Source organism: Bipolaris victoriae (assembly GCF_000527765.1).
Source record: "Bipolaris victoriae FI3 unplaced genomic scaffold scaffold_56, whole genome shotgun sequence".
Taxonomy (NCBI): domain Eukaryota; kingdom Fungi; phylum Ascomycota; class Dothideomycetes; order Pleosporales; family Pleosporaceae; genus Bipolaris; species Bipolaris victoriae.
Genome location: NW_014575336.1, coordinates 136,153 through 149,061, shown reverse-complemented (window position 1 = coordinate 149,061; position 12,909 = coordinate 136,153). Strand labels below are relative to the sequence as shown.

The following is a 12,909-nucleotide window of genomic DNA, read 5'->3' as shown; positions in this document are numbered from 1 at the left end:
CCTCCCATGATATGCCAGGAGTAAAGTCGACAGTTTCCCCTAGTGATTTGTTAGTGCATAGATACAGCTATTGCTCTATCAAGATATCGTACCACGGCGTTCAAGAGACCGCCCTCCAGCCCGCGCATCGGGACCGAGAGATGCTTTACCTTTAGATTAGATATGTACGAGATTTTCCATAGGGTCATTACCATGGCGGATCTCCAAAGTAGATGATTTGATCTCGAGAGGAACAAGGTTGAGGTGGTTAGTGTTGATATAAGCTAGAAGATTGGTTAGTTAGTGCGTAGATGCAGTTGAGACGAGAGCCTTGCCTTGGGTCGCAGAGTCAAGTCTGCTGGAAATAGAAGAATCAATGGTTCTTGCATTGAGAGAAGAGCTTGCGGCGATTCCCAGACGGTATAGGGGGAAAAGAATAGTTGAGAAGTGCATGTTGGCGTGTCTGAGGAATTCAATGGATATTGCTGGATCTGAATGAAGCGTTGATGGTGTTTAATGTTAACAAGACGGGGTCTTGAGGTGACACTTTATACTCGTCCTACACATATAAAGAATGATGCAATACCCGTTTGAGGTATTAATTCTCAACACATCACGCAATATTAGGGCCGGTTCTCGGTGTCATAACCAGTAGTACATCCCAGGGCCTCTGTTCGCGTTATTATGACTTGAAATTCATATTCTAATTAGTAATAAGGTTACAATATCACTATTAACTATACGATAGCTTTAAATCTACTAAAATAATATAAGAAGATACTATAGTAGCTATATGTTATAGAGAGAGCCGGTAAGAACCTATTCCTATCTACTAAGTAAATACTATAACAATTACGTATTTTAGTTTTATAGTTAGCTTTTCACAGTATGCTATACACTAAAGCTTCAAGTAGATATTTAAACACCTAGTGCTACTAAAAAGTGGTAATTATTGAGTATTTTATCTCTTAATACACAAAGTATTTCGTTACCTAGAAATTTAAATATCAAGTAATTACTACGTATTATATAAATATATATTGTAAAATCATAGTCTTAATTAAGTATCTATATCTTCTATAATATATTAGCGATTCTATGTAGGACTACGTGAATTAATATAGCGGCGAAATACTCTTATGTCCATAAGGTAGAATCGTAATATTTCAGTATAACTTGTAGTAAGATGTAAGGCTTTTATTACCCGAATTACTACCGGAGAAGGTTATTCTAACTGGTGGTTGTAGACATGGAGCTTGTATTATCCGTATTACTACTAAAAAACGCCATTCTAACATATAGTAGTAAGATACGGGCATTGTACTATCCGTATTACAGCTACGATTAGGGTTGGAACGCAGACATAGAGGTGTAAGAAGGAGCGGTGCCTCCACCGCAAGGAAGGAGAGCATTGAATCGATTACTAAATCCACTCGCACCCGTTTCTTCATCATTCTAACAATCAAGATGTGAGCGTTCCTTGTCCTCGAGAGGACTCTTTAGTGAGCAGTTTGTTTATCAAGCTTTTCTTATTTTATTCTACACCAACCTAACAACGTAGTAGCCTAGCTATTGTTAGCGCATATATGTGTAACTGCTATGACTTTGAAAATCCGAAGATTGTAGTTGCACGCCATCTTGGCGATGTCCATTCATCTGCCTTTTGCCATGATGTAAACAGGGATATTAATTCAGTAAGCAGAAATCTAAATCCCGACAGCATAAGACTTATTAGTTCTAGTTTATTCCTGATCATACTGTTACTGATGCCGAGTGCGCAAGGGCATACTCAAGGGTTGTTGGAACGGATGCGAACGGCCGTTCGATATTTGTTCCTGACACCCGTTTGAGAGCCAATTGCGAACATTGGACAGGCGGTTGTCTTTAACTACAATAAATGGGCTAGTCTTGTGTCTTGTGTGGTAGAATTCGTAAATATCTCTTTCATCCGCAAAGTGCTGGCTAAAGGGTATGTCTACGTGATATCAGGGCGAGACTTTATATTTGAGCTGGCGGCCTCCGTGCAGTGCACTGCTGTTAACTATGTACATCAGTTAAATATATGTCTGTATCTTCGCAGTTTTTTAATTTTGGTGATATGCTATTGCTGGGATTGATAAAGAAATATGATGAGCCAATGAACCAGAAGCGGGTACACAATTAGGAAGACATGGTACACACGTGACCTACGCACAGACCGATGAAGTGTTCAGTGATAAGCGCCGTTAGCGGGCACGTAAAAATCTGTTTTTATGCTGCTAGTATGTCTGAAGTGTTGATTACTATGCGTGGGTAATTGATACTAGGTGCGAATGGACGTGGTGCTACTGGCAAGATGGTACTACATATATACTTGGAGACTTTATTGTTGGATTTGGATATTTCTGCGACACTCACAAGGCTGCCCTTGACGACCAAAAATACACCATGCCGATAAAATCTTAGTCACTAATCTGGAGATACAACAGGGGCAGCTCAGGATCCGTTGAGCTGCTCGATTTTCGGCTTCCTTCATAGAGACTGTCAGCATTGAAGCTCGGCCTCGTGCTTACGGCTCGATCACGTCATGAGGTCTATTTGTCAACGGATTTCTTTGTAAATTTGCTGCAGCCACGTGGCAAAACGGAAATTCCAGGCGAAACTCAATTTCAGACGGTACCCATTCAAGATAAGACTTCTTTCTGTTCCAAGGGATAGACTCTGCATCGTATTAGTAATAAGTAGATAGAACTTATGTTCATATAGCAGCGATAGTGAAACAAAGGTTTGTTGGACGACTTCTGAGCGTAAGTTTGAGTGGATGAAAAGGCGTTTACGGCTACATTTGAACCCCCCACCCCTATTCCGTTAGTAAAAATGAAAACCTACAGAGAATTTCTTTCAAGATTTGTACTTCCGATAGCATGACATAAGTATGAACATTTGAGCATATGAATGCTGACCTGCTTCAATATATAGTAGCACGTAAGAGGTTGCATGTGACTTCTTCCTTTTGCGTTTGCCCCGCTACGACGCCAGTTCGCTCCTGCACTATTTCGACAACTACAGCGAGTTCCCACAGCGAGAAGATAAGTGATACCAGCACTCTTCAACCACAATTTAAAGCGGTGAGTTGATTTTGACCGTAGGATAGGGTAGGTTTGGCCATCATACGGGTTCTCGGGATCGGAGTCGAGAAAGCCATTGGAAACGTGCGTAATGCAAGCTGTAACAAGCGTTCTATGACCTTCGGAATTGGATCAGAAGAGCAAGATGCTGAATGGTCCTGTGAAGGCGTCCAGAGAGCTGGGGTAGATCAGCGAATACGTAGGTAGAGTGGATCTAGCCAGCTTTGCGTGATAACCAGATTCGGCCTTTCTAAGATTACTTTGACACGGCTCGTGACACTGTCTAAGACAGTATAGCGGTTGAAAATCAGTGGGTTGAATGCATGGTAGCTGACACAAGGTATCATGTTATGAGGTCTGTGTTGGGAAGAGAAAACAAGATTATCTCAGCTGATGAGCGTAGGACAGACCATGATTACTGGGTGATCTTTCTAGTGTTGGCTTATAGTCGGGTGGTGCCTGGCACTATGCTGGAAGTATTCCAGAAGCATACAGTGTGCACACATGTTGACAGATCGAAGATGAGCATAAATACCTTGTTTACCCGTTAACCTAAAATTTGCGTCGGCGGCCGACATGCCTGCATAATTCAATATATTTCAGAACCACGAAACTATGTTTTGAAGTGGGCATAAGCCACATACTAAAGTGGAAGGTGTACCGTAAACTCACCGAGCTGATTAGCGGATCGTAAGCTTGATTGGAATACTGCTCTACATTCAGAACTGTATGAACTAGCTTACACAGACCTTGTCAAAATTAGAATCATAGCTGTACACATGGTGCTCCTAGATGCCGGAAAACATACCCTCAGTACACGTTTCGACATGGCAAATTTACCGATCTATCCCTGATATCCAAGTGCCCTTGTCCCGTCATACTAAACACCCCCGATACCCTCTCACCAGAGTACAAAAACCCTCCCCCTCCCCTCCCCTCGCTCAACAGCCGCAACAACCAAAAAAAACCCCCAAACATGTCATCTTCAACCCCACAGAAACCAAGCGCGATGAAAACCCCGCACTTCTTCTCCAACAAAACAACCCACAATTCTAACATCATTATCGACCAGCCCCCACCTTACCTCGAAGCAACCTTATGCTACAACTCAATCCTATCGTCCTCCCCTCTCAACCCCCACATCTTTCCGCCCTACGAAACAACATCAGATCACTTCGATGTGCATAAATCAACGGAGCACACATTGCTAAACCGCATTCAACGAGCCAGTCGAGACGCTAAACAGACTCTACAGTCTTTAATTAAGAATAAAGTGAAGAATGCGTAGCTTGAAGATGTTTTTAGCATCGTTCTTGGAGAAGGAGTGTGCGGCGTTGTGGCAGGTTATCTGAAAGGTTTGTTGTCGGCGTTGAGGTCATTCGATTTGTGTCTTAGCATTGAAGTTGGAGATATGGCGGAGGTTGGTTTATGAGGGGGTGATAGAGGCGGAGGGTGCTGTGGGGCGTGAGATGAGATGGTGGATGATAGAGTGGGGGTTGGGAGTTTTTTTGTGGAGTGAATGGATATGGGGAGTGGTGGTACGGGACTCATGTAAGATCGGTGTTTTGTTTTGCTTTGAATTGGAGGGGTTGCGATAGACAAGTGGGTTAGGTGGTGATGGTTAGTTGGTATGTAGACTTGTAGGAGAGCGAGATGAGGAAATGGTTTACATATGCTATCCGTAGTCATCAAATCAAGGAATTGGAGTCCAATTTAACTACTACATACTATGGGAATTTCGAAATAGAGGTAAAACCGCAACTACCAACTAGTAATACGTAGCCCAACGTCCAGGCAAGCATCGCCAAGCCCACCGCCTCCACCCCATCGATATGATCACCAAATCCAGTCCCCACCCATCAATGACACATCACACCCACACAAGCTCCCAAACATCGCAAGTCCGCATCCGTCGCACTCCGATCGGCCTGCTCCAGAGCGTGAGCGAGCAAGACTGACAAAGCAACACCTTGGCCCCACGATCGCCGCATCACGGGCGCCCGATCGGTGCCGACAAAGTCGGTCGTCATGAACTCTGTGTTTCGGTGATAAGAATTGCTCTGCAATCGAGTGGGCAATCGGAAATATCGGAGCCGCAGAGTCGGAATGCGCGGGCGGTCGCGCGTCAGGGTTCGGCGGTACGAGTTGGAAAGTCGATGATGCTGGTGATGATGTCAGCGATTGAAGATTATGAACGATTATGAACTTAAGCGTTTGGGATGCCGGCAATTATTTTATGTATATTTTCGTCACCGCAACGGCTTTGCGTGAGTGCTGGCTATTAGCTTTTCTTGTCACTTTTTTTTTCATAAAAAAAACTCTTGGTGAGGATAGTTGTTGTGGTTCGTCGAACGAGTAAACCATGTGGGCGGATCTAATTCGCGATACCGCTTTTGGACACTGCGTCCGCCTCGTCACAGGGAGAAAATATCTTCAGTATCCTGAAGAGAAGGACCCAGAGTATTGGAAGAGATTCGTTAATCAAGAGAAATCGGGGAATGTGGCGTACCATGGATCCACGCAGCCGCCTGAGAACGCAGATGAAGTGCCGGAGCTTGCGCATGCAGGCAGTGTCCGTAGTCGCCATGGGAGTGATGCTTCTGGCGAGTCCAAAACCACGCTTGGCGATGATGTGAATGAACCCAGTGGTGTTCGCGTTGATCCAGAAAAGGGACGCGATTATCATGTTGTTGACTGGGATGGACCTAATGATCCACAGGTAAGATCTAATCTTTCTCAACCGTGTAGACGGCTACTGACAGTTTCCGAAAAGAACCCACGAAACTGGCCCCGAGCAAAAAAATATTTTGTCACCTTTGAGATTTGCCTCCTCACCTTTTCGGTCTACATTGGATCTGCCATTTACACTCCTGGTTTGATGGGGGTCATGCAAGAGTTTGGCGTTGCTCAGGTGCCTGCGCTATTGGGGTTGACGTTATACGTTGCGGGATATGGTCTTGGTCCTATCCTATGGTCTCCGATGAGTGAAATCCCACAAATAGGGAGGTTGTGGGTGTACATTATCACACTTCGTAAGCATTCCCGTTCCAAAATGGCACCTGAGCTGGGCTAACATGGGTTGATTTCTAGTTTTCTTTGTGTTACTACAGCTGCCCACGGTGTTCTCAGTCAACTTCGGTATGCTATTGGCCTTCCGATTCTTGACTGGATTTGTTGGATCGCCAGCTCTTGCGACAGGAGGGGCGTCCATTGCCGACATGTACCGGCCGAAGAAACAAGTCTATGGGTTGGCAGTCTGGGGAATAGGTGCAGTATGCGGCCCTGTTTTGGGTCCCTTAGTGGGAGGATTTGCCGTCATATCAAAGGGATGGAAGTGGACGATATGGGAGATTATGTGGCTATCCGGCTTTTGCTGGGTTGTGCTGTTCTTTTTCCTCCCGGAGACCAGCTCGGCCAATATCTTGCACCGCCGGGCTAAGCGGTTGAGGAAATTGACCGGTGACGATCGGTTTACTTGCGAGCCCGATCTGATGGCGGCCGAGATGACAGGAAAGGATGTACGTATACTGAGGCTGATGGTGGTACGCTAGTGCACTGCTGACCCGAACTAGGTTGTCCTCATGGTTCTAGTAAAGCCTATTACGCTCAACTTCACCGAGCCAATAGTCCTCCTGCTCAACCTGTACATTGCACTCATTTATGGCCTACTATACATCTGGTTCGAGTCGTTCCCAATCGTATTCGAGGGCATATACGGATTCAGTCTCGGTATCATGGGATTAGCCTTCCTTGGCATTCTCGTTGGCACCTTCATCGCAGCAAGTGTGCTTTTCGCATGGAACTATTTCTACTTGGAGAATCAGTTTGACGAAAACGGCAACATTGAGCCAGAGAAGCGGCTGATTCCTGCCATGGTCGGATGCTTCTTCGTGCCCATCTGTCTGTTCTGGTTCGGATGGGCGTCGAGGCCGGACGTGCATTACATGGTGCCGATTGTTGGATCTGGCTGCTTTGGCATTGCGGCTTTTACACTCTTCCAGGCGGTCCTACCATATCTCAGCGATGCGTATCCCGACTCTGTGGCTAGTGTGCTGGCGGGCAACGATCTAATGCGATCGGCGTTTGGCGCGGGGTTCCCACTGTTCGCGAACGCCATGTACAAAAAACTTGGCGTCGATTGGGCGAGCAGTCTGCTGGCGTTCTTGGGCATTGCCTTTATCCCGATCCCATTTGCGTTGTATAAGTGGGGCAAGCAGATTAGACACAAGAGCAAGCAGGCGAGGAAGGACATCTAGAGGAGACCAGCAAGGGAAGATGGTGTGTATATGTGTATGTATTTGTAACGACTCTCAGTCTTGTAGTGTAAGTAGCGTAATGGATAGTGCAGGTTCTCTTCAGCTGCAGTGCACGAGTCAGAGTCAGAATGAGGGTCGATACCCACGTCACGACTGTAGCGCATCGGGGTAGTGGCCCGTGGCGTGCCAGCTGCTGAACGGAAATTGCATAGTGCGATAACTGCATGTGACATGCAGCCCGTAACATGTAGCCTATGACATGTGCATACATATGTAAGCTGTAAGTAAATGAGCGCCCCGTCCCGCCTCTGTGCCGTGCCCCCGCGAGGTTGGCACTAGCATTGCAGTCCGCTGCACATCCGCACCGCCACACAAGACACTCGCCACAGTTTTCCGCCACACCTCCCCTTCCCTCCAGCAGGTTTTGAACCACAACGGGTAGACCTACTCACTACCACGCGCACTGCTGTTGCTGCAACACGCCCTGCCCATGGCTGACGTTCCCAAACCCGTCGTCATCAACGCCCCCGAGCCTCAGCGCCTGGAGAGCTCAGGGTCTGGTTCGTCTACCGACTCGGATCACGATGCCCTACTTGGCACTGCCGACATGGAGCATCATGGCGAATACAACTTTGCTCCGCCTGTCCAGCCTGCTGCCGCCGTCGACGATATTGCTCCCCTACGTGAGTCGGCCTACGGCTGGAACACGGCCACTCCACCCTCGTCGCGCCCTCGTGGGCCCCAGATCATGACCGACGTCCCACCCGCCACCCAGCAGCCCAACGGCTCTGGCCTCAGCTCCTCGAGTAGAGGCCAGCGTCCTGCTGCTGTACGAACTCCCAGCAACGCATACGCTCCTGCTCGCCGTCCCCAGCAATTCTCCCTCAATTCCAATACGCACCGCCAGCGTAACAACTCGGCCACGCGCTCGCGCCGCAACCCCAACGCTGAGTACCGTGCTCAGGAAAAGGCCTATGTTCAGCGCATTCGCCAGGAGGATCAGCAAGACGAATTCTTTGACCCAGCCCTGCGCACCCCCAGCCTTGGTTATAGCACCGACTCGGAGACGGACGACGACTCGCCCTCGACCGCCGACTATGTTGACAACGACCCCTACGACCAGGAGACGCTCCTCTACTATGGCAACGACGACATGCAGCCGTCAATTGAGGAGCTCAAGATCCCTGCCAATCGCGAGCGCCTCGAGTGGCACTCGATGCTGGCCAGTGTGCTGACAGGCGATGTTGTCAAGCAGGAAAAGAAGCGCTTGATTGGCAGCTCAGAGCAACAAGGGGACAGCACAATGAAGGCGGAGATTTGGATGGGCATCCGCGCAAAGGTCTGCGGCCGCTCGCTGCAGGCGCAACGGCGAATAGTCGACGACACAAGGAGCAAGATTCGCGCCAACCTCGAGAGCATTATTTCCTTTGAAGTTGGTGGAGTGGCTGAGGCTGGTCAGACGGCTGCCCAACAGGTTGCGGATATCGTCAAGAAGATTGAAAAGGTGGAGAGTGCCTACCCCACACGGCAGGCTCTCGAGGCTGCATACCCCAGAGCAGCTTCACAACCTTACAAGGACGCCTGCGACGCTGTTATTTCTTGGCACAATACCATTGCCCTTATCAACACTGAGATGTCTATCTTGAAGAAATGGGTTGGCAACGAGGAGTTGGACTTTACCAAGCCCCGCCCTCGCTCTTCCCATGACCACCATCTGACCGATGAGTCTTCGTTTATTGACCGGATACTCAAGGAGGATGGCCTCAAGTCTCTGCAGGGAGACACAAACCTGTTGACGCCCCTGGAAAAGGTCATTCAAAAAGCAAAGGCTACGCTCATTGCAAACGCAGAGGGATTCGCCGACAGGCATCTCCCGCCCTATATCGAAGAGCTGCTGACTCTCATCAACTTCCCCTCTCGTCTACTTCAGGAGATTATCCGCGTTCGCCTGTCCTATGCCAAGAAGATCAAAGACCCATCACAGCAAGGTGTCATGATGGCTGAGCAGATGATTGCCCAGTTTCAGATTCTTCTTGCCATGGCTGGCCAGGTCAAGGAAAGCTATATGGTCATCTCGCGGCCGGAGCCTGGCTGGGACCTGCCACCGTGCATTGAAGAGAACTTTGATCAGGTTGTTCTAGATGCCCTCAAGTTCTACTTCAAGATGCTCAACTGGAAGCTGGCAGCCAACAAGAACACATTCAAAGAAGCTGAAATTCTGGAACAGGAGTGGGATTTCTGCAACAAGCTAGGTCGCCAACTTCAGGGCGGTGATGTGGTGACGGCAGAGCAGTTCAGTGTTCTTACCTCCAAGTCCCTGACCCGTCTCAGTGCGCACTTTGAGCGAGAACTCCAGCGCCGACCCGATGAGCTGACTGGGTCTGAGATGGAAAAGCGCTACAAGCAGATTTTGGATTCTGTTCGTGTGCGACAGCGAAAGCTGTTCCGTTTCTCCAGGATCCTCACACAGCGTTTTGAGAATTGTACCGAGTACAATATCAACAACATCGATCTGGACGAGGAGCAGCTGCACGACCTGTACGAGTCGTTGGTCATTACAGGACACTTCCTTGTCGAGACTTCCAGTACCAACAATACTGGCCTTTACATTGTTGCCTCGCCTGCCGCACTTGATCGTCCCAACGATATTCAGTCGCTGCTTACGACATGTTACCATGCTGAAGAGGCCCCAGAAGACCCCTCGAATCCATATGTTCTCATTATCAAGCCAGAGCAACCTCTTTACTGGTCAGGCAAGAGAATGTCAGCCAATATCATTGAGCCTCATCTGGATCTCAAGGCTGGCCGCTTGCGACTTGTTGCCGATGGCTCCCAGCAGCGGTTGGCTAATGCAAACATGTCGTTCTTATCCTGCATTGGCATGGAGCTGCACACCTTGATCGATCAACGTGCCAATCTTCCACGCGTTAATGCGGAATTGCTGAAGATCAAGCAGACCGCATACACCCTATCCAATACCATCATGGACAGCGTTGAGATTGTTCGCAGACAAACGGCTGGCCTTGATTGCCAGGACCTCATTCAAACCTGTTTTGCTTTTGCAACAGAATTCGGTCAGCGTTCAGTGCTCTACATGGATTACAACCGCCGAGCGATGAACAACATCAGGCTTACAAGGCTGGCTCTCGACTGGGTCAGTTTTATCTGTGATGATTGTATTGCATCTGACCGCAAGACGTTCCGATGGGCTGTCGTAGCCTTGGAGTTTGCCATGATGATGACTCGCGGTCAGAACATCTTGTCCATCAGCGACGATGAGTACTCCCAACTACGTCTCAAAGTTGCTGGCTGTATGTCAGTTCTTATTTCTCACTTCGATATTATGGGCGCTCGATCCACTATTGCTGCTCAAGCTGAGCGCCAGCGATTGAACGCCATTGCGGGCAAAAGCATGCTGGACCCTAAGAATGCCAAAGATGACGACGAGTCCATCAAAATGACACAAGAACAATGGATGCAAAGACTTGAAGAAATTGACTCTTTCCGAAAGGAAAAGGAAGCCGAACGGCAAGCATTGGGCAGGGTGCTGGAGGACTCTAACGAAGCCGACCGAGCTCTTACCTACCTCTCCTCATCTGCTACCAACGTTACGCTGCGTTGGCAGCAGGGCCAGTTTGTTGGTGGTGGAACCTTTGGATCAGTATATGCAGCCATGAACCTCGATTCCAATCACCTCATGGCTGTCAAGGAAATCCGTCTCCAGGACCCCCAGCTCATTCCCACGATTGTCGCGCAGATCCGAGACGAAATGGGAGTGCTACAGGTGCTGGACCACCCCAACATTGTGTCTTACTATGGTATCGAACCTCATCGAGACAAGGTATACATTTTCATGGAGTACTGCTCTGGTGGTTCGCTTGCTGGTCTTCTGGAGCATGGACGTATTGAAGACGAGACTGTCATCATGGTTTACGCACTGCAGATGTTGGAGGGTCTTGCCTACCTTCATGATTCCGGTGTCGTACACCGTGATATCAAACCTGAGAGTGAGTTTTCTTGCCTAACTATCCCTTTCCATGTACTAACGCTATCCAGATATCCTCCTCGATCATAACGGTGTAATCAAGTTTGTCGACTTTGGTGCTGCAAAGCTCATTGCTCGCCAAGGTCGAACACTCGCTGCAGAACACAACGCTACACGTCAAGGCCGTCAACGCTCAATGACTGGAACACCCATGTACATGTCTCCCGAAGTTATTCGCGGCGGAAGCACCGGTCGCCACGGTGCCGTCGACATTTGGTCTCTCGGCTGCGTTATCCTCGAAATGGCCACGGGTCGCCGTCCCTGGGCATCCATGGACAATGAATGGGCCATCATGTACCACATTGCCCAAGGCGATCCACCACAACTACCATCTCGCGACCAGCTCAGTGAAACGGGCATCGACTTTTTGAAGAAATGCTTCGACCGCGATCCAAACAAGCGAGCCAGTGCAGTCGAGTTGCTGCAACACGAATGGATCATGACGCTCCGTGCTCAACTCAGTCTTGAGCCCGCAACCCCGAGCGATACCAACTCCAGCAGCGGCGGAACCCCTCATAGTAGTAGGCAAAACTCTACCTACAACTAGTTCCCCCTCTGCCCTTTCTTCTTTCGCCTAAATCAGAAGACTTGCTCAGTTTTCCGGCCTTTTTTATTCTTCTCATTTGGTTGATACGCGCGCTAACTCCCTACCCTTCTTTTCCTCTTCCGCCCTGTAGTCACCCGTCGTCTCTCATTCCGCAAATCCAATCTCGATTCCACAAAAACCGGTCCCCTAAGTCCCAGCCTTACGGTCTCGTCGACTTGGAGCACGGGATCCATATCCCCGCTGCCACCGTTCACGCCGTCCGCGAGTGGGGGACCAGGGTTCTTTTTTGCGAAAGTGAGAAGGGACGCGTGAGATTGTAGGGCGGGAGTTGAGCGGAGTAGGTAAGGGTGTGATATGGTGGGAGTTTCCTATAAGATTACGTGCCAGTGTGGTGTCTTTCCTTTCCCTATCCTCCATCATCTATCTCTCTGGGCTTCAATTTGTCATCACCACCACCAACCATTATTATGGTTTCCTGCTTCTCACTACTTGCCGCTAGCGTTTCTTGGCGAGTAAATGGGAAGATGGGTTTTCTCTCTTGTATCACACATTTCTTTTTTCCCTTGTGCGCCTTTTTATTCATCTCATACTTTATTTTTCTTTCTCTTCTACATATCAAGTACACATATTGGATTCTGGATTGCAAAACAACAAGGAGATGAAAAAAACCGATTGGCCAGGGATCTCAGCGTGGGAGGGATTTAATCATGTGCATTAGCGATGGCGTTGTTTTTGGGGGGGGTCTTTGTTACCTTGGGAGATTGCTTCGTCTCTTTCTTTTTCTTCTTGTGTCATGAACGAACAAACGATTCAGTTAGATTGGATTGGATTGAATTGGGAGGGAGTACATACATAGCTAAGCAACGATTGCCCCAACTGTGAGGCTTATAGCATTTTTATCAGTTTACTTTTTTTCTCTTCTCTGTGAAGTGTACGTGCTACATCACTATAACGAAGGTTTGGGTTATGAAAATG

General features: G+C 48.4%; 5 protein-coding genes across 5 annotated transcripts; 4 read left to right on the top strand and 1 right to left on the bottom strand.

Annotated features, from left to right (window-relative positions):
- Positions 1 to 1,228: 1,228 nt before the first annotated feature.
- COCVIDRAFT_17093 (hypothetical protein) lies at positions 1,229 to 1,867 on the top strand (the record flags this gene model as incomplete). The annotated part of the gene is made up of 4 exons (XM_014699855.1): positions 1,229 to 1,237; positions 1,318 to 1,448; positions 1,544 to 1,673; positions 1,721 to 1,867. 4 exons carry the CDS (start codon positions 1,229 to 1,231, stop codon positions 1,865 to 1,867), a joined length of 417 nt encoding a protein of 138 aa, XP_014555341.1.
- A 692-nt stretch (positions 1,868 to 2,559) lies between these two features.
- COCVIDRAFT_17092 (hypothetical protein) lies at positions 2,560 to 3,499 on the bottom strand (the record flags this gene model as incomplete). Its single annotated transcript, XM_014699854.1, has 4 exons — positions 2,560 to 2,679; positions 2,922 to 3,184; positions 3,347 to 3,365; positions 3,497 to 3,499. 4 exons carry the CDS (start codon positions 3,497 to 3,499, stop codon positions 2,560 to 2,562), a joined length of 405 nt encoding a protein of 134 aa, XP_014555340.1.
- Positions 3,500 to 4,866: 1,367 nt separating this feature from the next.
- On the top strand, positions 4,867 to 5,118 carry COCVIDRAFT_102664 (hypothetical protein; the record flags this gene model as incomplete). Its single annotated transcript, XM_014699901.1, has 1 exon — positions 4,867 to 5,118. A coding segment is annotated over one exon (252 nt), but the record flags the coding sequence as incomplete, so codon positions are not given.
- A 330-nt stretch (positions 5,119 to 5,448) lies between these two features.
- On the top strand, positions 5,449 to 7,342 carry COCVIDRAFT_102586 (hypothetical protein; the record flags this gene model as incomplete). Its single annotated transcript, XM_014699900.1, has 4 exons — positions 5,449 to 5,805; positions 5,860 to 6,118; positions 6,177 to 6,604; positions 6,659 to 7,342. The coding sequence occupies 4 exons, from the start codon at positions 5,449 to 5,451 to the stop codon at positions 7,340 to 7,342; spliced, it is 1,728 nt and encodes a 575-aa protein (XP_014555386.1).
- Positions 7,343 to 7,832: 490 nt separating this feature from the next.
- On the top strand, positions 7,833 to 11,934 carry COCVIDRAFT_102570 (hypothetical protein; the record flags this gene model as incomplete). The annotated part of the gene is made up of 2 exons (XM_014699899.1): positions 7,833 to 11,349; positions 11,399 to 11,934. The coding sequence occupies 2 exons, from the start codon at positions 7,833 to 7,835 to the stop codon at positions 11,932 to 11,934; spliced, it is 4,053 nt and encodes a 1,350-aa protein (XP_014555385.1).
- Between the last annotated feature and the right edge of the window lie 975 nt (positions 11,935 to 12,909).